General features: G+C 46.4%; 1 protein-coding gene across 1 annotated transcript in view; it reads left to right on the top strand.

The window, feature by feature from the left end:
- The first annotated feature begins 16,661 nt into the window (after positions 1–16,661).
- The window catches only part of CLINT1 (clathrin interactor 1), a 780,718-nt gene continuing 770,101 nt past the window's right edge, over positions 16,662–27,278 (top strand). The window contains exon 1 of the mRNA XM_069653921.1: positions 16,662–16,823. Coding sequence (XP_069510022.1) covers positions 16,783–16,823 — 41 coding nt within the window. The 5' untranslated portion in view covers positions 16,662–16,782. The remainder of the gene's footprint in view (positions 16,824–27,278) is intronic.

The raw sequence follows: 27,278 nt of genomic DNA on the forward strand, positions 1-27,278 counted from the left end.
GGAGCTGATGCAAACAATAAACTCAACCGTTTACAGCTTCAACGCCATAATAGAAGAGCTCCGAGCAGTGAGTTTAATGGCCCTTCAGAATAGATATTTTCTGGATCGCCTCACAGCAATGTAAGGAGTGTGCGCCAACATCAGATCTTCTTGCTGTATGTTCGTTCCAGCAAATGATGAAGCCAACAGGACACTCAGTGAGGCAGTTACCAAGTTATCAGAAATGCATGCCAAAATAGAGGAAGAAGCAAAGGGTGCAGAGAAAGATGAAGGTTGGTTATCATACATCTTCTCATGGGTACCTACATGGATGGCCAACGGACTGAGGGTGTTGCTTGCAGCATTAGTTCTAGTGCTGTTGCGCATATGTGTGATCAGAATATGCATCACACAATGCCGAAAGACGACGGAGAATACTGCAGGAATGAAAATACTAGTAGAAACAACTTCTGAGGAAGACAACATAATAGAAGCTCCAGATACCCTAACAACAAAAATCAAAGGGTGTCCTTTGTTCCTGACCAGAGTCTTGTTTGAGTACCCCAACGATTACAAAGAATATTGGCGAAAATAGATGTAGTGTAACCCTGACGGAGATTGTTGTAACGTAATATTAAGACGGATTTCTGAAATCTGACCTGGTGGGCAGAGGTTCAGAAGGCCAGCCTAATTTCTTGGAACAGGGTAACATTCTGGACAGGCCAGACCAATCAAGGTAGCATTGGCGGCGGTCAACACTAGGTCTCAGGTGGCGTGAGGGTGACTGAAAGACCTCAATGAGGACACTTACAAATCACCCCCAGTCAGCTGTATATATATTAAAAATACAAATTCATGTATTCAAGGCCTTTGAGTTTCAACACAATAGTTATTAACAGGAACACTTTTAAACCAACACAATCCTACTAAAATACATACATAGTTATTAACAGGAACACTTTTAAACCAACACAATCTTACTAAAATACATATATACAAGACCAAGTGGCCTAAAGGGTTAATGCATGAAATGGGTCCACAACCTAGAACGGGAAGGCAGCAGGTAGTGCTTTAGGCAGTTCTGCAGTAATCACAATCCTATCTGAAAGGCAGTCCAGTCCCTAAGAAGAGTGGAGCCTATTGCTCAAATGTACTTGCAATGCTGGCGCACGCGGTAGTGCCGATGGGCGAAAACAGGGTCTCTTGTAGGGTCTGTAGCAGTTAAGGAAGGTGGGTGAGGTGATGCAGAATATGTTCCCACTATTCGTAGAGGGTCTACCCAAAGAGGCAGAGCAGGTTTCAGAAGTTGGCCCTCGGGGGCCACTTGTGCATAAAAATGGATGGATGTGCTAGGGGCCACTGGTAAGGGTTGCAAGTACTCACCAACCCCTGGCGCACTCCGGACCAAACTTCGGCAGTCAAGTCCACTTCGGTTGCAGGTTCAAATGCGCCAATTGTGCGGCTCTGCGGCTTTCAGCTGCGAAGTTACAGCGATGATTCCCAAACGGGACAGTGGCCATTTCTCCGCTACTGGTGGATGGATTTCTCTGCTCCTGGTGGATGGATCAGGCCAGTTTCACTGGAGCAGGCTTCAGGGCACAGGGGGGCACAGCAGCAAGGCACCTGCAAAGTTTCTCACCATGGCTGGGCGACACAGTAACCGCGTGCACTCGGGTTTGGGCGCTCTCTTTTTACTTCACATCTGGGAGCGCCAAGTGTACGAAATTCGGTGTGAGAGTGCCGTGAACACAGAGCTTGCGATCTACCAAGTTTCAAGGGTCTCCTCGAAACGTCAGCGGTGTCAGAGCAAAGGTCCTGCGCAAGCTAGTCAGTCCACTGGTTGGCCCAGGGACACTTCCGAGAAGGCTTACTTGCAGGATTTGATGAAGGTGCTGCGACTAGTTAGTCCCACTATTCCAATGGGTCGAAGCGTCTTCGCAGACCTTCTAGTTCGATCAGCTGCAGAGGGGTCCAGCGGGATGACAGCAGGCCCAGGGTGCCAAACTTTCCAGCTGGTCACCAGCAGTTCCTCGACTAAGCTTCTTTGTTTCAGGATACTTGGATCCTATCCTTCGTTCAGTGAGAACTCAAGAGATCGACATTCAGAATCTGCTTTGCGCCAAAACGAAGAGGACCCAATGGGAGATCTGCTCACATACAGGCACACCTTAACGTACCAATCACGGACCATAGTGGTCCCAGGCATTCACAGCACACCAGACTCTCTGCCACCCAGGATGTGTATTGGAACCAGACAGTCCAACCCACATCCTGGAAGCACATGCAGAAGCCAGCAAAAGCTTGGCGTTTTGCGGGAGAATGCATGCCCAAATAAGGACTGACCCGGGTCGGATCGACCTGGGGAAGTTGAAGGGGACAAAGAACCTCGTGGCATGGCCATTTTGGAGCCAGGCCACCTATTCACGGTAAATGCGGTTTACCTGGCAGGAAAGGGTTAAAAATATATGAAAACATAAGCTGCCACCAACCCTGTCCAAGGCACATCTGCATTTCTCCCAAAAAATTCTTTAGAAATTACAGAAAGACGCAAGTGCACTGTACTGTAAGGTGTGCGCTTGCAACATGTTGCAGAAAAGTTGCACCATTGACAACGACTAAGGGAAACAGAGTCTCCGATTACTGACTGTCTTTAAGGGCATGTCAGTTTCCCCCATAACAAAGTGAGCAAAAAGCCCAGAGGAGTGCGGCAGAAGGCTGTGCTCCACTGGCAAAGTCAGACTATGGTATAAAACAGCAGCAAAACGTTGGAGGGTACACAACTGGAGGGAAAACTTCACATAAATGGGAATCTTCCCTAACACGTAACATGGAGTTTGGATGACCATGGAAGATTTTATGGGTACTTAGGAGCAGTAACAAAGATTTGGCTGCCGAAGATGAAGGTGAATACATTTGGAGGAGAGGTCAACAAGCGCCCAGAGGGGGGACTGAAGCGAGTGTCCCCGGAATGGCCCTCATGTCCCCAAGGCACATATCAGCCAGAAGGATAAGAAACAAGAGAGGCCACTCGCTGTTTGCCCAACCACTAGGTGAACCAGTGTATCCCATGTATGATATGATTGGTTTTATTTTATTTTTTATTTTAAGAACAGATATTGGGCCTCATTATAAGTTTGCTGGTCCGGTAACAACGGTACTGGTAAGCTTGCCAGTACAGATGTTACCGGACCACACTACAAGTTCCGCGAGCAGAGCATGTTGGGTGCACCGGCACCATTCTGAATGGTGCCGGTGCATCCAACCTCCCCATTCTGGGCTCCCCACTCTGGGCTCAATGGGAATGGGGAGCATTTCTTCCTCATCACTGGATCAGGTTGATAATAACAACCAGCCATGCTGACGTCACTAGTGACAACACGACATAGCAATGTTAGCCACAAAGTAAATTTGCACGCCGGCACAAAGTTACGCAGACACAAACACGATGAACATGCTTACACTGTTCTATAAATAGAGGACAGACACATAATACATACTGTCAAGAGCTTTTCCTTTTCACTAGCCAAATGCAGAAATCCAAGACAGCAAAGCATACATGAAGCCCGCTTGCAGTTGCTTCATCACAACTAACCATAAGGAGCTACGGGGCCATATAAGGAACCTATAAGGGCTTGATCAACACTCAAGTCTAAAAAGGAAGTTCTAGAACGTAAAGGGAAAAAATAGAAAGACTGTATTGAATTTGCATGAAGCCACAGGCCTCAAAATAGGGAATAAGAGATGCAGATGCTGCAGCGCAAAGCACAGCGCCAGTGTTCGCTGCCAAGGACAATGGAAGGTGGAAAATTCCTGATTTCTGAGGCAGTGAGCCACCTGCGAAATGCAGAATAAAATTCCCAATAATTGCAGACCAAAAGGCTCCGGTTTGTGGTCCTTACCCACGTGAAACAGCTGAGCCGAACAATGGCCATATACTCATGGTGGGAAGAGGAGCTGTTCCCAGCGTAACAGACAAGACTGATGTATGTGTTGTCCAAAGAACATTGCAACCTGCAGGCACTCTGCCAGGCTAGGTGGCTATATCAGTGGCAACAATGGGGACACACAGTCTTTCCAATTACCATGAAAAGGTATACCGAGCGCTGTGAACAGAACAGGGTCCCAGGCCTGGGGAGACCCGCTCCATCCAATCCAGACACTCCAACCCGGGGCTGTTGTATAATGTTGCAGGGGCCAATGGTCATTGTGCGACCCTGAAACAAAGTAGTAGATCATTTTTGGGGATGTCTCAGGTGAACCCACCCCACATGGGAAGACCAATGGAACAACTCACATAGGGGATTTCCATAGGTGGTATCACCCAAGCTACCCAGCTGATACGGGCCTTAGGTTTTTGGGATGGGTTGCTGGTTGTGACATCACTAAGAAACAAACCCAAGTGACGCGGGCTCAGGAGCTGTGATCGCCAGAGATTTTAAGACGGTTTATTTGCCGCATGGCAGAGTTCTCCATTATTATTTCTGGGGGGAAGAGTTCGGATGGGCCCCAAATACTCTGCTAACTCATGCAATTATTGGTACGAAAATCCCCCGTCCTCTGTTTTAATGTTACACTGTCTATTCACTTAATTTCTAAGCCACCGTAACTTCACTTCCTCTTCCTCCGCTATCCTCAGCGTGCTTCTTTCAATTTCTTCTGCTCCTGTGTCTCTACTAGCATTTGCAGCATATCCTAGCAGTAAAAAGAATAGTCTCCACTTTTGCACTAATTATCAATCCTTCATCTGCTCTTCTGACTGCCGGCCTCACTCTCTGTCATTCCTCCACTCTCAATCTCTCTGCTAACCTAGCAGTCGGGGGAATTAGTCCCTTTCCACTCTCCATGCTCAACCTTTCTCCAGCCCTAACCATTGAAGGAGTTCAAGGCTCAAAATTAAGATTTGATAAGTAGAAGCTACAACCAGCTTCTGGGTATCCAGCATAACCCAGTGACCAGGAGCTACCACTGGGAAACAAGGAGCTAGTACATAGCGTTGCACAAATCTAGCTTCCACATAAGAAGCAAACTTACAATTGTGCTCATTATTTATGACCCCTTGTGCTTTCAATGTCATATAGATTTGTCCTACTGTTTATTTATAGATTGTCCCAAAGGCACTGCGTTAATTCACATAGTTGGGTTTGTCCAGCATCAGTTGGCCTAGGGAGACAAAGGTAGCTCCTGGTAGCTGTTGGCGTCAAGCTGACCAGGCTCTTCTAGACTCCAAGCAGGAGCTAAATAGCTCCCAGCTCCCCTCAATTTCGATCACTGGAGTTATCCTTCCACTTTCCTCAATAGCCAATTTTCTAGGAATCGTAGCTGATGGAGGCGTTACCTGTGGCTGTCTCGCAACCACGGGAGTGGCCACTGGAGAAAATGGAGGTTCGAACTCAGGGTCCGTATACTCTTCTGCGTGCGACACATATGGGGGCGGTGCAGTAGGAATTCCTGCACCCTCCTTTTTCGCCCCTTCCTCTGAGACTTTAACATTATGGGCCGTGCCGCCTTTTTCATACATCTTCCATAGCTGTAAGACATTTAACCGCTTCTCTAACTTGAACCCTTGTGCCATGTAGTTAAAAAAGTATGCAGGTTTTCCAATATACCCTTATTATAGGTCCCCTCAGCAGCCCAAGAATTAAGACTTTTACCCTTAGTTTCCCGCAGCCATTTGCAATGATATTTTAAAATCTTTACCATATAGCCAGGAAGTACCTGACACAAATGATTCAGAGGAGTCTCCATACTCCAACCCAATTTACCCAAAATAATGTCACCAAAAATAACACCGAAGACGAACCTGCGGCACAAAACGTCCACCCAAACAATCCCACTTTTTACTCCTTCCCGGTTTCTTAGTCTTTCTCCACAATCACTCACCTTACTTGCTTTGACCGCAATCACCTCGCTTAACTATTTGCTTTAATTATGCTTCTCAATCTTACACAAAAGACAGCATATTTATCGTAAAAACACATGCTGGTCAATATCTCTGAGATATCGCCTTCACTCGAGCATAGGAGCACAATGTTTTTCACAACAACACTGCTGCGCTCGCTCTCTTTATCGCTCGTACTGTAATCTCTACTACTACACCGTCTTTCCTAACTACAGGAAGATACCCTTCAATACTTCGACTAACCAAGAAAAGCAAGGTGAGGGCTCTGTCCGCACAGTCAATACAAAATGAAGGGTGCCATGGGTATACTTCAGGAATGTATATATGGCTGGACTTACCATAAAATGGCACCTCACCCTTAGGTGAGGGCTCCAGCCAACCAGACAGGCAACCTGAAGGGTATCTGGACAAACCTCCCAATGGACGTGCTGGGTGGGATACCACCTCACACCTTTAACATAACAAACTAGGTAAAAATATATACAAAGGACTAACAACACAAAACAGTTCACTCACACCTTCAAAGCACTCACTCTTTCAATCCCTGTGACCTCTGCTAACTCCATGCCCTCACTCCGATTCCACCCTTACCAAACCCCTTCAATCAAAGAAATAACCCTTGTTTCCCCTATTTCCTCTCTTGCTTTACACCCCAAAAGTGCACTCACGTGAACCCTGAAGCAATCTGAAGTGGTGCTCCTTCAATTCGCCCTCATAGCTGGACCACGGAATCATGTCTCTGGGGAACAGACACACCTTTAACCAATAAGGTGTCCGTAAACCTCTCTTTTTCACTGTGCACGGAAGACTGATCCCCGCTGAAAGGCGCCACAGACGAGTTCTGTGTACAGGAGACCACCAATTTACCAGAAAGCCTGGGTTCCCTACATGGTCCCCAAATGTGGGGATAGGCTTCTAATCACCTTAACCCAAAGCAGGCCCATCACTTAATAAGCAAGTGCATGTTTGTACGTAATACAAGTTTATGGTACAATCATCAGCGGAGGGGCTAGATGACGCTGTAGAGTCCAACTGACCTGAGTCTCTCCGAACCACATACGTTGACACATTATATACATTTTTGCAACAGTTAAAACACTCCCATGCATTTTATTACAATCCGCCCCCCCCACATGTGATTGGACAAGACCTATACAAAAGAAATCCAATCTTTCTCCAACTCTCCCACTCTCATTGGTTGCAGTTATCTTAATTGCCATTATCAGATCTTGTGCACAACAAGCCCTCTTTTAAAATGTGTCTGTTGTAGGTCATGACATCATCACATGGTTACACATTCACATACGACCATAATTCATTGCAAGTCCCAGCTGGCCTGAGACCATTTAACCGTAAATATAACTCACATGCCGTGCACAAATACTTCAAACATGAGGAGGAGAATAAACAGGTCCCCTTTGAACTGACGCTAACCATCTCAATCACCCCAACTTAGTGGCGTGTACGGAACATTCTAATCTATACAACTACCATTTCAGCATGCATGGCACATCCTGAGAAAACAATCAAAACCCATGAGCATCGGTCACTCTGGCCTCGAGCGTCACTTCACCCCATGTTTATTGTTGGTCAAAAGCAAATGGCCGGATCCCTCTGAACAATAAATAACAAACTCCCATGCACTTAAAAAAGATTACATCTGACTTCTGTGAATCTTCCAGGACATAAAACTCCTGGCTGGTTTGTTAGATGACCATCTGCTAAGGTCGTAGTTACTCATTACCTGTCCTCTGGCCTCTTAAACGCTGCAAAACTAGTTGTTCCTAGACACTCAGAATTCACATGGCATACTCCTGACTGCAGAGTTTAATCAACTTATAAAAAAGCACCCTACATGCAGATTAAAAAAATTCCCTGTGCATGCATATCAGTCTGTATGTATGTTTAATAACTACCGTCTCTTTTTTACAGTGGGTTCTTCATGACAAGTCCCCTTCCTTGCATGCACATTATGAAACCCCCTTGTGGCCCAGCTTCTAGGCTCTTTGTAACACACCAATCTGGATAGTGTTTATATTTCATCTGGCGATTTTTACATTTATCTTGCTGCGTGTGTGCAAATCTAATATCTATCAACTTGAACACAAAGTAAAACTTGAAGTAATGCATCCCATTCACACTTAACTTCACTGGATACATATAAAATTGCAACATCGCACCAACTTCGCCACACCCCCAGTCACAAATATGGCGCATGGAACATTAACCCCACCAGGTACCACAGTGGTGTGGAATTATCGAGATATTGGCAATCACCCCACTACCTGAGAGGCTGTCATTGGCAGGTGCACTGGCCACAGGAGTATGAATGGAGAATAAGGGGAGCTATGAGAGAGCATGTTAGAGGCGGGGGCTAGAGGAGTAAGGAACCTGTATGCCAGTCGGACCCAGATCAGGACAGAGCCGCATCAAGGGAGACTACGCAAGCCGAGCGCATCAATTCAGGCTAAAGATGCAAACTAACCAACCCTACTAACAATTTCCTTTTCTGCATGCACCTCTCAAACTCCAAACCAAACACAACCAAAACCTACAGCACAACAAACCGCACAAACTTCACTACATCGCAACAACAAAACAAAAACACACATAGCCTTGCACAACAGTAAACGACGACTACCGGCCGCAAACAACCCAGGCCCATCCAACGGACCCACCGGGCTGAGGCCGCCGACAGCACATCACTGCTCTCTTGCACTTTTCCTGCTTCCGCCCACTAAGTCAACCTCCCCTTCTCTTTCAGAGCCGCCAGAGTGCCAGGGGACCACTCTGGTGGTGATAGTGTGCGGTACAAATGTCCTTTAACGTTAACATTAACATCATTGGGATCTTTCCTGGCCAGCTCAACACGGGTTTGAAAACAGGAACAAATACAAACTCTCTCAAGCTACTGGGAAACTGACCATCCTCATAGGCCTCTTCAAATATCTCTAGGAGTCTAGGCACCAGCGCCACTGCATATGTCTTATAAAACTCTCCCGGGAATTCATCCAGTCTGGGGGTTTTGCCTGATGGAAAGGACATAACTAACCTGCTTTCATTCAAGGTGGGCAGAGCATCCTACATGTCTACCTGCTCCCTGTCAAGCCTGTGCAGTTTAATCTGAGCCAAGGCCTCCCTAATGTTGGCCTCATCTCCCTCCAACCCCTCCGAGTACAGGTGTTTGAAGTATTTGGAAAAAACATAATCCCACTCTTGTCACAGCAATGCCTTCCATATCTTTGATGTTGCAGATCCTCTCACAAGGTTTCTCCCACTGCACAGCCATGCCGGCAGTCTGCCCAGCCTGTCCCTCTCTGTGTGCACACGCTACATGTATTTAGCAAAGTCAAATTTGCCTTGTCATTCCGATTCGGCCAAGCATTTTTGGCGCACACAGGTTAAGCCTTCAGCTTCCTCTCCTGCCCCTTCCGCGCCTCGTTCTGCTCTCTCAATCGCTGCTTCCATATTTGTGAGAGCCTCTAGAATGTCCTTCCTGAGTCCACCCAACTTGCCTATCGCTTCCCCTCGCAATACAGTCTTAAAGGCATCCCATAGAATACTGGTTTTCTCTACAAAATACCCCTAAAAATACCCCTCTATCTTATCTTTACAGTAATCCCTAAACGTACCGTTGATCAAGGGATCCGCCCTTATTCGCGAGGTGGGGATAGGTGGTCTGGCGAGGTTCTCTGCCATGTTACCAGCGGGGCATGGTCTGAGAGGGCCCTAGCTTTGTATTCTATGGCTGCAAAATCCCACAATATCTCCTGCCACTGAAAAGGTAGTCAATGCGGGTATGCACCCTGTGTGGTACTGCATAGTGCAAATAGCACCGAGCTCTGCGTGTGTCTTCCGCCTACGTTCCTCAGCTGGGAGCCTAAGGCCTTGGTTGGGGATGCAGGTTTCCGATATTTATCATCCGATCTGTCCACCAGGGGAGTGTACAGTTGAGGTCCCCACCTAATTCCACATAGGCTCCCTGTACTCAAACAATCTAGTGTAGAGGGAATTTAAAAAGGCTGTGGTGTCATTGTTGGGAGCATAGTTATTAATAATACGCACTTCCCCGTTTTCAATAAACCCATGCACAAACAACATTCTGCCCTTGTCATTATGTTATACTCTATCAACTGGAAGGGGACCAATGGCGCAACCCATGTATGGACTCCTCCACCTTATGCCGAAAATGGAGAGCTGTACAGTTTCCCACCCCTATTCCTGGCGATCATCTTTTGCCTGTCCGCCATGAGATGCGTCTCCTGTAGTAGTGCGATTCGTACACACAGAATCTCTTTAGGTAGCTATTGAGGCCCCAGACATTCCAGGTGACCACTTTCCAGTTACTAGCCAGCCGTCAGCCCACCCGTGGTCCCGTCTGTCACAGCAGACCCGCCACACCGCCCATTAATGACACTCGGGTCCTCAGCCCCACCATAACCGTAACCAGCCATAGCCTGCACATACTGCCATTGCATATCTAACAAGCGCGTTGTAGCCATATGGGAGAAGCCACTGCCTGCCAAAGTGGTACCCGTCAGTCAACATGGGTAACATTCAAACTCTCCAATAAACAAGGCAACTTTACCCAACAAAAGGTGTTGGATAAACGTAACAAAAGAAAACAATAAGGTGGAGAAAAACCAAAAACTGTCCCCCAAACCATAACCCAATAGCCCAGCAACATATCTAGTGCTCGGGCCAGCTGCCTTTCCTGCCCCCTTTGCTTCCCCCCTAGGGTGGCGTACAGCAGCGTGATGCCTTAAAACAGGCATCCTAAAATACAGTGTCAATTGGGGTGCTGCAGCCGTCGATGGAGACAGCCGCCCAAACTCCTGCTCTTGCTGAAATGTCTCTACGTGTCCTGTTCCCACATTCTGCTACTCCAACAGTGCCCTCTGATGCTTGTGTGAGGAAAGGTTTAGGACCCTGCTTGTCATTCGGATGCTACGGTGCGTAGTTCCCTTTCGGGAGCTGCGCAATTCCTAGCGTAGCCATCCAAACAGGCGCCTATGCTGTGTCATCGAAGAAGTGCAACCTCCCGTTTGAAGCACTTTGAGCCGTGCAGGGTAAATTAGCATGTATCTGATGTTTGCTCGGCGCAATTGTTCCTTGGTAGGACCAAACATCTCCCTTCGCCTCTGCACTAATACTGTATAGTATGGGTATATCGGCATCTTCACCAATGCGTGCACATAACTCCCTCAGTTCCTGGGAAAGGCTAAGATCCTCTCTCTGTCTTTATAATTCATGATTCGCGCAATCAAAGGCCTTGGTGGGGTTCCCAGCGGAGGCCTTCTTGCCAGTGATCTATGTGCCCGTTCAAACGGGTAGCCCAGCATCAGCGTGCCAGGGCCCACTTCCTGCAGGAGTAGATTTTCAATGTACGACATTGGGTCATTGCCATCTTCACCTTCAGTTAAGCCAAGGATGCTGATGTTATAACTCTTAGCTTTTCCTTCCGAGTCCTCAACTCGATTATCCAGTACTCGCACTTTGTCGATTAAATCTGTCACCTGTGATTGAGTGCTGGCGATATTAGTCGTGTTTTCCCTCACTTAGGTTTCTGCAGTGCCTACCTGATCTGACAGTGCGTGCACATCCTGACTCAAGAGGCCAACGTCCACAATGACTGCATCGATTTTCTGTTCCAAAGATGTCTTCAATGCTGCAATTGCTGATAGAATATGGCTTTTCCGCTTCCCCTGCTGACTCATGGGTGGTGAGGAGGATGCCTATGCAGTGGTTGTGGATGGCTGTATTGTGCTTGCACCGTCTTTTCTAGTGAAGGCCTCCATGATCGTTTGCTTGGCCATGCCCCTGTGGTGTCTATCAGGCATTTACCTAAAGACGGGAGCACAATCTGTGGGTGAGCAAGTCTGGACCGTGCGGTGACAGCTGTATATCTGTGAGCTGTATTATGAGGGAAGCATGAACTTTTGGATTGGGGGTTGTCTGAATCTCACCACAGGTGGCACCTCGTCTTCCCTGTGAATCCACCTTGAGGTCCACCCCTATCAATATCACTGTTGCAAAGTGGTGCTTGCTACTCAGTTTAGTCCTACGGTAGACAGCCAGGGGTCACGCCAACACAGTGCCATGCTAGACCACCGGGGTCAGAGGCAGTGACAGCACTGACACAAGGGAGCTCTCAATCACCAGCCAGCAGCATGTAGCCCTTTCCACTGCCACCTCCTCAGGGACTGCCACTGTCCCAAGGCCCGATCTGCTGCCCACCACCACGACGGAGCATCGGGGCTTGCCCCAGGCCCATGTGCCCAGCGGGCAATTGGGTGAAGTATAGGGGCACTCACTGTTGTTTAGCGTGCGGCTGATATTCTTGTCCCGATGGGACTGTGCACTCCAGATCCGTCCAAACAAGCTCTTGGCGAAGCAGCTTCTGTGGGATCTTCTAGCTTGCTCTCAATGCACTTTCAGGACCGCGCTGCCATCCAGGGGACAGCACACCCTACCCTATGGCGGTACACAGTGTGCGGCACTACCAGCCCCACGACCTGGGATCCAGCTCACTGCCCCATGCCTTCACTCCTTCTTGCCTATTAAGGCCTCCCTGCCATGCTCCTATAATCAGGTCTCAGCCATGCTGTCAGCAGAGCAAAGTGGGCGAGAGGGAGAGTAGAAAGAGAGGAGAGAGGAAAGGTAGGATGGAGCGAGACCATAGAGAGATTTAAAGACTAGACAGAGGAAGTTGAATTTAAGTTAGGAATTAAAGGAGAGCCAGCCCAGTGAGAGAAGTGAGGAGGAGATGTAATCGTGAGGAGAGAGAAGGCAGAGAGAGCAGATGGCCGAGTAGTAGATGGATTTCCCTGGTGTACCACTGTAATTCTGCTCCCTGGTGCACAGTGCAATTAGTGCCTTACTGTGATTTTGTTTCCCTATACCCAATGTAATTCACATGTGTGGCTTCTACATATCCAGTTTTGTTTTCTAAGAATACTGAGCTGTTCTCTGAGAACTCACCATGACTATCTGCCCTCACTAGAATCCTTACTATGAACTGCCCTTGGGAACTATTCCCGCCCACTGTTTAATTGGTTCCCACTGTTGCATGTTATGTCTTCAACTCCTCTGTGTCCTCACACTCTCATCCACGAGCAGTTGCTGCACATTGTCCACTACCAAAAATACCATCCCACACACCAGGGTGCCGGATGACATCTTCAAGTAAGTACCGTACCGGAAGGGCACCCCTACCAAGAAATTGCCCAAGGAGCACCCCTTCCAAGACATCACCATATAGAATGGATCCTCCCATTTGTTTAGGATGGCTGATCCAATTTGCCCAACAAGCCCTCCGCCCACCTACTTGCACTAACATTTGAAATCTCTATGCTCAAGCACAATATAATGTACCACCTAAGCCACTCACACGTAACAGCAGAATAACCCTCCCAAAACACATAACACAACAGAAAGTTACACCTGTAAAATCAACTTGCATATCAGTCTAAGGCCATGCATTCAAGCACCAAGCTCACACGAAACAACCCCCGCACACAAATTACTCCAAGCTTTTTACTCAGAATGCCTAGAAACAGACCTACAGGCAGAGATCAGGGTACTTTTGCCCTGAACGCATCAATCAACACAACAGCAGAGCTTTCTTTTGTTTTCCCTCTCTCCATTAACCCAACCCCTCTCTTTCAGATCCAACAGAGCACCTGGAAAACATTCCAATGGCAATGGTGTGTAGTAGAAATTCCAGTAACCTGACATGACATTATATAGTGCTTTAAGTGTGATGTGAAATCAAGGGAGGGCTTTAACATTGCGTGTGCGGCCTACGTGCTGATGGGGGCTGTCGGCCTCAAACAATACATCATGGGACCCTGAAAACATGTGTTTGGATAACTTAAGCATGGCCTCAGGTGGTCTTCTTTGCATCCAGTCTGCATATTGCAAATACACATCTCTTGCACAATTTGAAAATAAAAAAACTCACTAATTATAAACAATCCAGACAATGTGTAAATCACCCTGTCTGTCAATACATCACCAATGAGAAAGCTGAGTGACAAAAAGCAAAAAAATTGGTTCATGGCTGCTTTGCATAAAATCAAAGAGCATTTTAGGAATATAACAATAGCCACTGATTTTTATATTTGACCAATATGTCCAGGATTTACCATGCAATCTTTCGGAGCATGTAAGACACACTTGGCTTTGTGCTCATTTCGTTTGTCAAAACATTCACTGCAACAGTAAAATGCCTGAAATCCATGAGCCAAATACAATCCTTTGAACAGCTTCATAGGAGTGTATTTTTGAATTTGTATTTATTTTATTTATATAGCGCACCAGGCCCGAGGACAACCGGGCGCATCACTTAGTTACAGGCATGGTACAGATAAAGCATTTGAATAGAATATACATAATATACAAGTTATACAGGAAATATACAATGTACAAGAACAAGTAATAACAGTAAGTCATTGACGCTATTGTTATGACTCTGGGGGCCATAGGATAGGAGTCACGGCAAGTCTTGGGCAGACAGCCAAGCTGAGACTTTGCGCTTGAAGGCCGGGAAGGAGGATTCAACTCTAAGAGGATTAGGTCGTGAATACTAAAGCTTCGCTGCTAGGACTGGGAAGCTGCGTCCGCCAGATCTCTGAAGGTTGAAGCGCGGGATAGAGAGGCAGTTGGTTTGGGCACTTCGGAGTGGTCTCGCAGTGGTGTGTAGTGAAAATCTGCTGGCTAGGTAGCTAGGGGCTTGGTTGGCAAGGCTTCTGTGTGTGAGCGTGAGTGCTTTGAGAGAGACTCTTTGGAAGATTGAGAGCCAGCGAAGACTTCGTCTAGAGTCAGAAATGTGGAGGTTCCTGGGAATATTAAGCACCGCTCTAATGGCGTTATTTTGGATGATTTGAAGTTTTTTAATATTGCATTGGTTAGTACCCAGATAGAGGGGATTGCAATAATCAATTTTGGATAGGACCAATGTCCTGGCTAGTGTGGTGTAGTTGGCTGGTGAGAGGAAGGGGTGGCATGCTGTGATAAGCTTGCAGGTGTATGATGCCGCCGATCATACTGCATTTGTTTGCCTGGATAGTGAGAGAGTGCAATCGATGTCGATACCAAGCGTTTTTGTATCCTTGGCCACTTTGATGGTGTTGCCATCAATGGTGAAGGATTTAAACGATGAGTCAAGTTTGCCAAGTCGTTGGTGGGAGCCAAGGATGATGAGCTCTGTCTTTTTTCGGAGTGAGGCTTTTCAGAGTGAGGCTTGGGCTACCCGAGGACGAAGGCTCAATTCTCTAAATGGATTACTTTCAAAGCTTGTCAATGGATTGCTGCATGCTGGGCCCTACAAAATAAATTACCAGTCTCCTGAAGCATGTCTTCAGATGCACACACAGGAAAAACAGTCTTGGATGCTTGATAGAGGATGACGGGAGCCCTGGCAAAAATGCCAAGAAATAACATATATGAGAACCTGGCCCTAGCTTCCATGAACATAGAACCAGAGGTCAAAGTGGGACAGAATTAAAGGGTATGAGGTTCCCTTACTTCTGAAGCAAATCTGTCATAGTTCTCTTACTTTATGTGACCTGGTGTACAGTGCTCTGCCGGTAACACTCCTGTGTCAAACCTCATAGTACTATCTCAAGTGCTAGCTAGGCTTTGATTATTTCAATGGATTGCTTGTGTATGACACCCGTTCCCAAGCAGTCCGGCAGCCATCTGAGAATTGCTGCTGTACTGCGTGTGTAGGCACAGAGGTGTTTGCAGGTAATGGGAGAGGTGTGTGTGTGTGGCTGCAGTCAGGGGCATGTCCCTTAAGAGCTGCTAATGGTGGGTGATTGGAAGGGGAGGCTGCATAAAGATACATGCTAAGGGGGGAAATGACACAGTAATGGTGGTCATTTAATGCATATTTTTTCACCATGTTTTGCTCAGTCTTAGGAGAACTGTTGTAGAACAGTGTTGTGGAATGGAGGAAAGGAAGGACCCAGGTGGAGGGTGGGAAGTTGGAAGATGATGGTATGGAAGAGTGAAGGGAGCAGAAAAGGGGGCAGGGCAGAGGGAACGTCGTTCCACTGCAAATAAGTTACATTACAAAACGATGTTTATTTTTTACTCCCGAATTCTAAAAATAGGTAGTACAATATACTCCCAACTCAAAATCTTATCTGGAGACCTGGGTACGAAAAATGGGAGCGATAGGAAGGGGGAGAGCTGAAAAATCGCAGAGGGATAGAAAAGCAAGAGGGCCAAAAGAGGGCACAGGGTGAGCGGCGGCGACAGAAATAAGAATGTTAGAAAACGCGAGATGTAGAAGAGGAAAGAAGCAGCATCTCTGCATCTCCATAGTTCCCAACCTTTTTGTCACCAAGGCGGGTGAAAACACACGATTTTCTTTTTGGCAGGTGAGAGGCCCATAGAACTGAATGGGCGTTTGAGGGACTTAGCGGGTGATCCATCTGCTTTCAAGGCGGGTGACACCCGCCAAAAGCGGGTGAGTTGAGAGCTAGGCATCTCATTTAAATGTATTATTTGTTACCGATCCCACTTCTCTAACAATAGATGGAAGGACGAAGACCCGTAGGGCTCCGGAGGGTTTCACCGCAGGAGATAGGATTTTTTTTCTGCAAACGTAGGCAGCACCAAGAAGATCCGTTAAGGAATATGATTGCCCATTAGTCAACTCACAGTGACCCAATGCGCTGAGAGAGAGCGAGTGAGGCCACTCCCTATTCCAATGCCTCGCCCACAGAGCACGCCGCCGCGTGGCGTACCTGACGCACACACGTAGAACGTCACGCGGTGTTTCCGTGACCCGGCTCTGAGTGAGCGGGTGCGCGCGCAGCACTGGAGGCCAATAGATAGCAACTGGGACGTAGTCCGTGCTTTTGAGGAGCCCCTCTGTGGTCACATCTGTCACCATGCTCAACATGTGGAAGGTGCGCGAGCTGGTGGACAAAGCGTGAGTACCGACAGTGACGTCACCGGGGAGTGGGCAAGGGGCGCAATACTATGGGAGGGGCATCCTCCACATACATTGAAGGAGAGAGAACAGAGGTTTAACCCCGAAAAAGTCCCTCCACGCATTCCTAGGAACACCCCTCTACTTGGGGCGCACATACCTTCGAGATCGTGACGAAAGCAATCACACCCCGAATATCAAGGTTCTCTTTCTACACCTTGAGATTAGAGACCCTAGTTCCCCTGAGAGAGACTGTTCACCCATACCTGTGATCTAGATGAGCAAGGGGGAGTTTCCATATGCCCACAGGAGGTACATCAATAGAGACATACTGTGATAAGGGGTCCGGAAAAGACAACCGCACACACTGAAGGAGGACAGATGCAGGGAACAACCCAAGCTGAGACCCTAATTTGAGTAATGCATGTAATTTGAATTTTTTTTTTTAATGTTGGCTAATATGCACCAAATTTTTTGTTGTTGCAATAATGCATTCTTAGCTGGCCGCACCTTTTCTATTTCATGGCCCAGTAAACCGTCTCCATCCTCCCTCATATCTATGGGCTCAGGGTTCTGTTCCTTGTCCTCTTTTCGCTATTCCTCTCCTGTCACTTGTATGATTCTCCTGTCGCTTTTATCCCGATGATCCCAAATCTTCTTCAATTGCTTTCCTTAACTGACTCGCCCCATTTCACTCACTATCGGTCTTCTCACTGTACGGTCTTGGATGCATTCTCCCTATTTCCAGCTTAATGCATCTGAAACGGAGGTTGTTTTCAATCCCACTGTAAGTTTATCCTTATACTATTTTCTTTCACCTCACTTTGCTTTCTCCCTTCCTCTACCTGTAATCTTTGCGGATCATCGTTGATCAGTGTTGGACTGACATCCAAAAGAGGCCCAGGAAATGGTCCCATCTAACGCATTTTCAGAAAGCCCAACTCTATTTCTATGAGAACATTTGGGAATAAAATGGGTTACCACACAAGAGCACCAGGGTGCAGAGGCCTACTAGAAAAATCTCCAGAGTTCCTTGTGCGCCACTCCACCCACCTTTGATACTTCTCATTGTTCTCTTAACATTTCCAATATTGCTAATGCTTGTTGCTATGAATATATACTCTTTGCTTCCTTCTAATATGTGCTAAATTAGGTGTTTTCTCTCCTTTCATGCTACAAAACGATTTCTTCTCGTGCTTTCCATTTTTGACTACTGTACTGCCCTTCAGAGCAGCCTTCCAGCTTGCTCCAGTGCACTCGATTTTCAAACATGCTAACTGCACTCTTTTCCCACGTGTACAACAATATCTTCTCTTCTTTCTATTTTGACTCCTTTTTAAAATTTCAGTTCCATTATTTTTCAATGTATCCATAGCCTTGTGTCTCTTATTTTGATCTGTTCACTCGCATTCCTGGATCCTACACTCTCAAAACCAGTCCCTTCTTGCTGTTCCCAAACCACCATGTGCCACCGTAATTTGTGTCCTTCTGTGGTAGCTAAAAGAAATTGGGGATGACTACATTCAAATCATGTACAATACAAAAACATTTAAAAAAGGGTAACACACAAACATATATCACAAGAGGGGGATGTTGTGTCTTGTTTTCCATGCCTTGGTCCTGCATGAATGCTTGCTTAAGAGAATGCCTGGTGGAATGTATGCCTGTGAATATTGTGGTTTGAGTGCCCCCGGTAAGTTTCATGAATTGTCAGTTGGCGTGAAGCAGCCTGTGAGAGTGGAGGCCGGTGGATGTCTACTTACCTGATGTATATACCTGGTCACTGGAACTTAGTAAAGAAGTTCACTTCCCTTACTGCCTTACGCTGGCGACGAGCTGACTTTAGGGAAGGGCCAAGAACCTGCAGCGGTCCAGACTGAGCAGTGCCTAGAAGCCAGGAAGGAAACAGTTGAGACAACAGGAGGGCACATCCACCGGCCCCCAGACCGCAGAGGTGAGCTGACCCCTGTCCCTTAGCCCAACTGCTGTTGCATGGCAGGAAGGAGGCAGCTGGGTCTGGGAGTTGACTGCAAGTAGCAGTTGGAGCATCAGTGGGGCCACCTTACAGTTTTTGGCCCCTGGAGCAGCACTTCCCAGTGGGGCCACATTACAGCATTTGGCCACTGGAGCCATCTGGCAATTGCAGCCTGGGAGATATTAACGAGTTGGAGCACCAGTTACCAGTGGGGCTGCTTTGTAGCTTTTGGCCACTGGAGGCGGCTGGTAATTCTAGCCTGGGAGAGAGCAATTGGCGGCCAAAGGGGCCTGGGAGAGAACTGTGAGGGCTCTGTGATGACAATGGGCAGTCCTGCAGTGGTAGGACAACGAACAGGGCTGCTACAGAACCGGTGTTGCAAGATTGTGAGAAATATGCTGAGGGGATTTGAGAACGCAGGAAAGACAAGTGGTGGAGTATGTTGCAGAGACTGCCTGCTAGAGCCTGGGGGCATTCAAGAAGTTGGGAGAGCATGGAAGGAGTGCTGGGAAGGGGACCACCTACCCAGCAGTTGTCTGCAAAGGGGGGGTGCTCAGATGGGTCTGCTGTGCTCAGTCCTGTGTGGCACACAACTGTTGGAGATCAGTTTGTCCGCCATTGGGAGCAGCGGTGGAGCTCTGTACCCCCTGCAGGCTCAACAATGATGACGTCAGGAGAGCTCTGTGTGATGATGGTGATGCCGGCGAGTGTTAAGACGTTCCGAGCTCGCAAGAGATTTCATTGGCAGTAACTGTTTGTATTCTGCAAATACTTCTCTGGATTTAGAAAAGATAACCCTGCAAAGTGCTGCCAACGTTACTACGTCGTTCAGGGTTCATTAGCTCTTCTTCCCGCTACAAGGTGTTTGGCAGCGTTAATTTGCAGTGGCTGGCAGAGGTGATGAGGAGCAACAAGGACTGGCGATGCTGGTGTTGCTTTGGTTAGAAGATTAACTTAAAAAAGATATATTTTTTAATGTGTCACTGTAAAAAATGCATTTTATCGTGTGGCCTGTAATGCAGATGTTGGATGGGAGCACCGGTACAAATGTTTGGTTTGGATCCATGGCTGTTGAAGGAGAAAAACGCATGGGGTGGCCTCTGTCAATAGTGTTGGCCTGAATTTTAGTATGTGATTCATTAATGGCTAATTTATGTGTTATGTACATTTTTGTATAACTAAATTTTGCCTCCACAGGACCTGGCTTTTGCCCTTGCTGAAATGCTCATAACTTCAATTCCAAAATAGAGCATTACTGGGGACACACCGTTGTGGACTCACAGTATTTCCTCACATTAGTGTTTTCCAATATTCGAAGAAGAGTACAGTTTGTAGCCTAAAACATTTAACTTCCACTGAGAAGGAAACGGCCCAGCATCAAACACTCTCATGCAGGGCATCAGCAGATGGCCCCATAACGTTTCTTAGCATTTAGTGGTTTCCAACTGGCCGCAAAGAGTAGCCGTAGATGGGGCCAAACCTTCACATCTTCAATAACTACCTTTCTAGCTGTCGTTCAGACATGTTTGCTGTACCCATGGTGCACTATTTCTGGTTTTTTGAAAGATGTTAATTAAGCCTATGTGCTTCAGAAAAGCTATTTGCCTGATTAACCACTCGGGGTCGGATCCAAAAGGGCAGTTTCATCAGCATACAGCAGTGGTCTAACTAATACCTTTGATGACGAGTTAGTCACTGAGTGTGAAATATCCTTCTGAAAGTCCCCTCGAAATAGAGTAACGAATAATGGAGCTAGAGCATACATAGCCCTGCCTTACCCCCTTGTTTGTACTGCGTGGCCTAGTACACATTCCATCGATATTGTAGACCTTACCCATTGTCCCTGAGTAAATCTGCTCTAGAAGTTCTAATGAACATCCTGCTACCCACAGCATATAAAGAGAAGCATGCTATGGGCAAATATCTATGGACTCAAACGCCTTTGCCTAGCTGAGAAAGGCAACAGGTGAACTCCCCTGATTTTGCCATATTTTTCAATTCACATCCTCAAAACCACGCAATGGTCAATTGTGCTGAATCCTTCTCTAAATCCCTCGTGGTTCACTGCGATAATATTGTTCACTGATTCCAAATCGTCGAGCTTGATCTTTGTGGCAGATATCTTGGATGTTATATCAAGTACCGTACTGAACGATGGCAGGGGGGCGTGCGGGATTGTTGCAGGTCCCTTTTTTAAAAAAAAAAAAAAAAAAAATGTAAACTGGGCTACTACTGAATGCCACAATGAAAGTGGCGTCTTCCTTTCAGAAATAATCTCCACAGCCGCCTTTGCACTAAGTCTCACTACCATTTGGGATTCCTACCAAATTCCGATTGAAGGCTATCCAGACAGGCAACATTTCCCGCATAATGTATTTGGCATTTTACTGACTGGATTAGACTCAAGTGCAACTGCTTGAGGATTAAATTGTGTCTTGAAAGTGAGAGTTCCATTTGCTCGATGGTATAATACCCCCACTCCAACTGGTACATAGCTACTTGTATCTCTGGCCACCAGCCTCCAGAACACACTTGTTCAAGATTTGCTGCTGATGTCCCACTACAACTTTCTCACTGTTGTAGGTCCCACTGTTACCTTACTCCCCGGTGTCCCACTGAGATTTTGCCCCACGGTGCCCAGCATAATTAATGCTTTTCAATGTTTTCCTTCATGCTGCTGGCTCCTATGTAACACATTAATCTTGTATCCTATTGAGTTGTCCATAGAAACCCCACTATGACTTGGTACTCTCTGGAATTTCTCAACCACTGTCTAGTTGGTAACCGCTGCTGCATGTTTCCCATGTCCCCCCTACTTTTATCTAGGACCAGCAGCTTAACACTGTCCAATGAGAGACATATCAGCCTAGACAAGAGTCCCTTGGGAAGTCCCCTCGTAAGTTTGTTTATTAATTTAAATAGCGCGCCTAGTCCGTAGGTATTTGGTGCATATGCAAGGCTACATTTGTAATACAATACAGTTACATTTATGTTATAATAAGACATCAAGATGAGCAATCACTTATTTACATTACATTAGTATGCGGAGCACCAGCACTCTATATTACAAGATTACAAGTATATACAAGAATAATCTGGGGGTGCAGCAATTGGGCTTCCCGTGAGAAGAGCTGTATATTTTTTATTTTTTCTGAAACCATGGAAGGAGGATTCAGATCAGTGTGTGGCTGGCAAAGAATTCCACAATTTAGCTGCCTGTACCCGAAAGCTACTACCCCCCTGCTTTCATGAGCTTGTATCTGGGTACCCTAAGGCAAGGTTCTGGTCGGCCGAACCAATGTTTTTTTTAGAGAATTTGTCTGCTAAGTATTTCGGGGCGGAGTTGGTGAGGCATTTATAGGTAATGGTTAGTGATTTGAAGTTGATTCTATCCTTCACAGATAACCATTTGGTCGAACGTCTGATGTCTGAGATGTGTTGTGTTCTGGGAATGTTTAATGCTGTTCTTAATGCATTGTTTAGCAAGATTTGCAGTTTGTTAACATTGTGGTTACTCGAGCCTAGCTATAAGGCTTTGCAATAGTCTATTTTAGACATAATCAGTGCCGTGGCTAAGGTAATGCAACTAGTTGTAGAGGGAAATGGTTTGCATGCATTGATTAGCTTGCAGGTGTAGGCTGTGGATGAAGCTGTGGCATTGACTTGTCTTTTTAAGCTTAATGCCGAGTCAAGATAAAAACCCAAGGTTTTCACCTTAGATTCTTTGATGTTGTTCCCGTCGTTATTGAAAGATGAAAATTTGTTGCTAGTTTGTTTAGTCTTGCTGTAAATCCAATGAGCAGGAGCTCTGTCTTATCATTAAGACAGAGCCCATGAATGGCCATCCATGCTTGGGTAGTAAAATGCATTTTGTTGAGTAGGGTGGAGTCAACGTTATGATCACCAGTGATCGGGATGAGAATCTGGGTGTTGTCAGCATAATTGGTGTAGGAGACACCCAGATTTTCAAGGTCATCGAAAAGAGGCTTGGTGAAAATATTGTGCATCGTGGGGGAGACACACGATCTGTGCGGTACTCTGCAGATGGTGAATACAGGATCGGCTGATGCAGTGGGAGAGAAGACCCACGTGGTGCGATTTATCCAGGAAGGATTGTATACAAGCAGAGCCTTAGCAGAGAGATGGGCAGCTGAGTTTAGGTGATTGCATAAGACATTGTGATCCACTAGGTCATATGCTGCTGAAAGATCTAAAAGGAGGAGGGCAAGTTTTCCTTTATCCATTATGTTGTCCATTTGGTTTTTCAGGTTAATTAAAGCCGAATCAGTTCAGTGTTTTGGTTTGAAACCAGTCGCAGTCCAAGGAGGTCATTAGTTTCAAGGAAGGCTTGTATCTGTAGATAAGCCGCCCTGTTTAGTTTTTTTCAGGAGAAATGGAACAGTCGTTATTGGTCTGTAGTTAGTTGGAGTGTTTGGGTCCAGGTTAGGTTTTTTTCAAAAGTGGGAGGACCCAAGCATCTTTTAGATTTGTCGGGACAGTACATGTATCAAAGGAAGAGTTTATTAATATACCAATGAATGGCGCTAGATCCCTAGCTGCCCCTTTGACTATTGGTACCGGGCAGGTGTCACCCTGGCATCTAGAAGGTTTGAGAGAGGCTATTATGCCCTCAACTTCTTGGATAGTGACCTGGGAGAATTTGTAGTGGTTACAAGGTTTTGTTAGGGTCATCTGTGTCTTCGGCAAAGGAAAGTCCCCTGATAGATTACGTTTTTTTTTCTTTTCAATTTTCTTTTCAAGGAGATCAATTTTGTTGGAGAGCGCTGCTTGAATATTTGTAAACCAGGATTTGTCCTTAGTGCAAACCTCTGGGGGACGATTGGAGGACTCTAGTTCTCTTAATATGATGAAGAGTTCTCTGGTATTTGAGTTGGCTTTGTTGATTCGATCGTAGCTGCCTCTTTTGGTTTGAATGATCTCTGATTTATATCTAGTGGCGATTTTGGAGAGTTTTTCCTTATGGTCCATTGTGGTGTTATTTTTCATTAAGAATACCTTGTCCATGTGGCCCCACTATTAAGATGTTGTCAGAGGGGCACCCCTACTGAGATGTTACCATGGGCACACTGGATGGATGCTGAACATTTCCCACCGGGCACTCCACTAACCTTCATGTAAACGCAATTTAATAATCTTGCTGGGAGGCTACACCAACAACCATCTTACCTAAAAGTCCCGGCCAATGTATCCTTGCACCACAGGCTCCCATCTGAACACGTAGAAACAGGCCTGCACCTGGAGATCCAATATATCCGAGCTAGCTATCTGACATTTTCCTCCTCTCTTCCCACTAACTTGATTTCCCACCTTCTCCAGAGTGCTGGGAGACAATGTAAATTGCAAATTGCAGTGATGTGCGGTATACATTCCAGTTACATAACACATGACAATAGTACTATGTGCATTACCAAGGTGTAGTAATGTTTTGGCAGCACTTACTGCATTTTGCCTTTTTTGTACAGGCCCTTTCAAATGTATTTTTGTTATTGTTTAGACCTAGATCAAGAGCAGCAGTGTGTGTGAGTAACCAGTGTTTGGGATGGCGTCTTTTACAGTAGCCCAGTACTGTCTTGTAGTTTGTGCATCCATTGACATTAGTTGTTGGTCAGGGGGTGTTGAAAAAGTAATGTTTTTAGAGATTTGTGAAACTAGCGATTTGAGGAGACATTCTGAGCCAATACCGCAATAGAGTTCCTGAGGCGGGGGGTGTGTGACACCAGAGGGATTGTTTGCGGGTTCTCTTTGCGGACGAGTTGTGATTCCGGCTGTTTGGCTGATTTGCTGCTTGAGAAGAGTGGGCCATCAGATATGTGGAGATTAACCGCCAGGTATGCTGCTATTTGTGACTGCCTCGTAAATGATACACACAGTCTTGAATGGTATCCTAGCCTGCCGAGAAAGCCAATGTAGTACACAGTGATGTGGTAAAATTTCTGCACACCTGTAATAAGACGTGCTGCAGCGTGGTGCACTGCTTTTAAGGGAGCCAAGTGAGCCGCTAGGAGCCCAGTCAGAAGAGCATTTCCCTCATCGATGTGTGAGACCACGAGAGCCTGAACTATGGTCTGAAAGTCTTGCAGCGGGATGAAGTTTCATTGTGTGAAGGGTGGAGATTTGGTGCGAGGCTGTTTGGGCATTCTTGGCTGTGTGGTTCTGAAAAGACACACTACTGTTAATGGTGAGGCCTAAGGATTTTGCTGAATACAAGAGCTTCTCAGCGCATACCATTGAGCCATTGTTGGACATGTTGTTTAGCGCCGGGACCGATAAGGTCTTGGATGGGTTAAGTTTGAGGTAGGCAGTCAACATCCAGGAGTGGATGATGACTAGGTAATCAAACACACTGATAGCCGGGGGGCTTTTTACTCTCATGTACAACTAATTATTGTCCACGTATTGGTGGATGGCTATATCTGGAGCTTTGAGGAGTGTACCCATAGGCTCCATGTACAGGTTCAAAGTGATCCCTGAGAGGGTGGAGCCTTGGGGGACTCCACATGAGACTGGTAGTCGGATAAAACGCAACATCTTCATCTGGACGGCCTGGTGCCTGCCTGAAAGGTAGGAGGTAAAACAATTCAGCTCAATGCTGGGGAAGCCCATCCTGGCGTCGAGTAGGTTGCAGTGGTTGACTGTGTTAAATGCAGCCAATGGATCAAGGAGGATGAGAAGGCATGAGTCACCCTTAACCATGATTTGGAAGACATCATTCACCACCTGGAAGGCAGTGGCTGTCTTGATGCTGCACCTGGGGGCAGAACCCCAGAATGAAAGTCGTTTAGGTGGGGTAATTGTATGATTCTGAGGAATAGTTGTGTAGCGACACATTTTTCTAGTATTTTGCCAATAACCTGGAGGGTCTAAATGGGCCAGTAGTTGCACAGGTCGTCTGGGTTTAGATTGTTTATTTTCGAAGGAGGTCATATGAGACCAGTCTTGAGGGTGTCTGGGAATGACCTTTCTGTAAAGGAGGAATTAATAATGCTGTGGTGTGTGTGTTGAGCGCCGGACCCAATAATTGTTTATTGATGGAGGTTGGGATGATCTCTTCAGAATAGGAAGTAGGCTTGAGGGAGGTGATTGTTTTTAGGTGGTCTGTGGGAGACGTGGAGAAAATTCGGGTCCAGAGGGGCAGCGCGCGTGCTGCAGTGCAAGGGTACTGGGGAGGGGTGGGGGGGTGCTAATGCTGTGGGAGGTTGATTTGTTTATTCTTCGGATTTTATTTATTGTTTTTTTTTTCAATTTATAAAAAGGTATTGATTCTATTGAATTTTTCCTGAGTTGCTAGCACCTTGACTGCCGCTAACCTTTAAATCCTGTACTTGTGTTGTTGGGCAGCAGAGATAGTATGTGTAAAATGTCTCGCAGTGAAAGCGCCGTCAATTATTTATACTGTGAGGGTACACCCTCCTCTTTCCTGCCTCCGAGCATGCACATCCCAACCCTCCATACTGTGTGATTCCATTTGCAATGTTTAGTTTGTATATGTTAGGATGTACACATCATGACATGTCTGGAGTGTAGTGATTTCCAGCCAATCTCTTCAGCCATCTATCATGTGCACGACAATGGCAGTTGCATCCCTGACCAGCTAAAATGAATACATTAGTTAGCTTTGTCTGGTTTTTCACAGGCCAGTGGTTGTTGTAGATTATAGACATACCTCTACTTTGAGCATGGTCGGGTGTCCTCTCATCATCTTGTGGCTTTGTCCACAACATAGTTTAAACGTGCCAAGGCCAGAGGGACACGTTTCCCAATCATTGCCACTAAACATTGGAACTCCCTCCCTCTTGCAATTGGAGCAGAGGAATCCTACTCGGCCTTCCGCAGAGCCCTCAAAACTTGGGAATCCTACTCGGCCTTCCGCAGAGCCCTCAAAACTTGGGAATCCTACTTGGCCTTCCGCAGAGCCCTCAAAACCTGGGAATCCTACTTGGCCTTCCGCAGAGCCCTCAAGACTTGCCTGTTTGCCTAAACCTGCTCAACGTGTAGCTTCTGCTGAATGATGCCACGATGCACAGCATATTCTTTATGTAATCATTATGTATGTAACTTCGTGATACTTGAATATTCATCGCATTGACTGCCTATCCTGTATGTAATTACTAAGTATGTAACTTGGTGTACCTGATGTGCCTCTGGGCTTCAAGCAACAGCGTCTCTCCAGCGCTCTGATGCCTTATTGTTTTTGCGTGCTATACAAACGTAAATAAATAAAGTCCATTGAATGTCCGTCAACCCCCTATCCAGAGTGATGTAGGGCATAAACCCCCTCTCATCCAAACCAGGTGAGCAACTGATTCCCACTTCTTCCAGACTCCATAATTTCAGCTCTGCCCATTGTTTTTATTTTATTTTAAAATCAAACAAACACACTACAACTGTTTCAAAACATAGGAAGCATCATATTGCAGCACATTTTCATCAGAACTCCCCAACTCCCCCCCACCCTTAAA

Source organism: Ambystoma mexicanum, chromosome 3q, assembly GCF_040938575.1.
Source record: "Ambystoma mexicanum isolate Mex_15411 chromosome 3q, UKY_AmexF1_1, whole genome shotgun sequence".
Lineage (NCBI taxonomy): Eukaryota > Metazoa > Chordata > Amphibia > Caudata > Ambystomatidae > Ambystoma > Ambystoma mexicanum.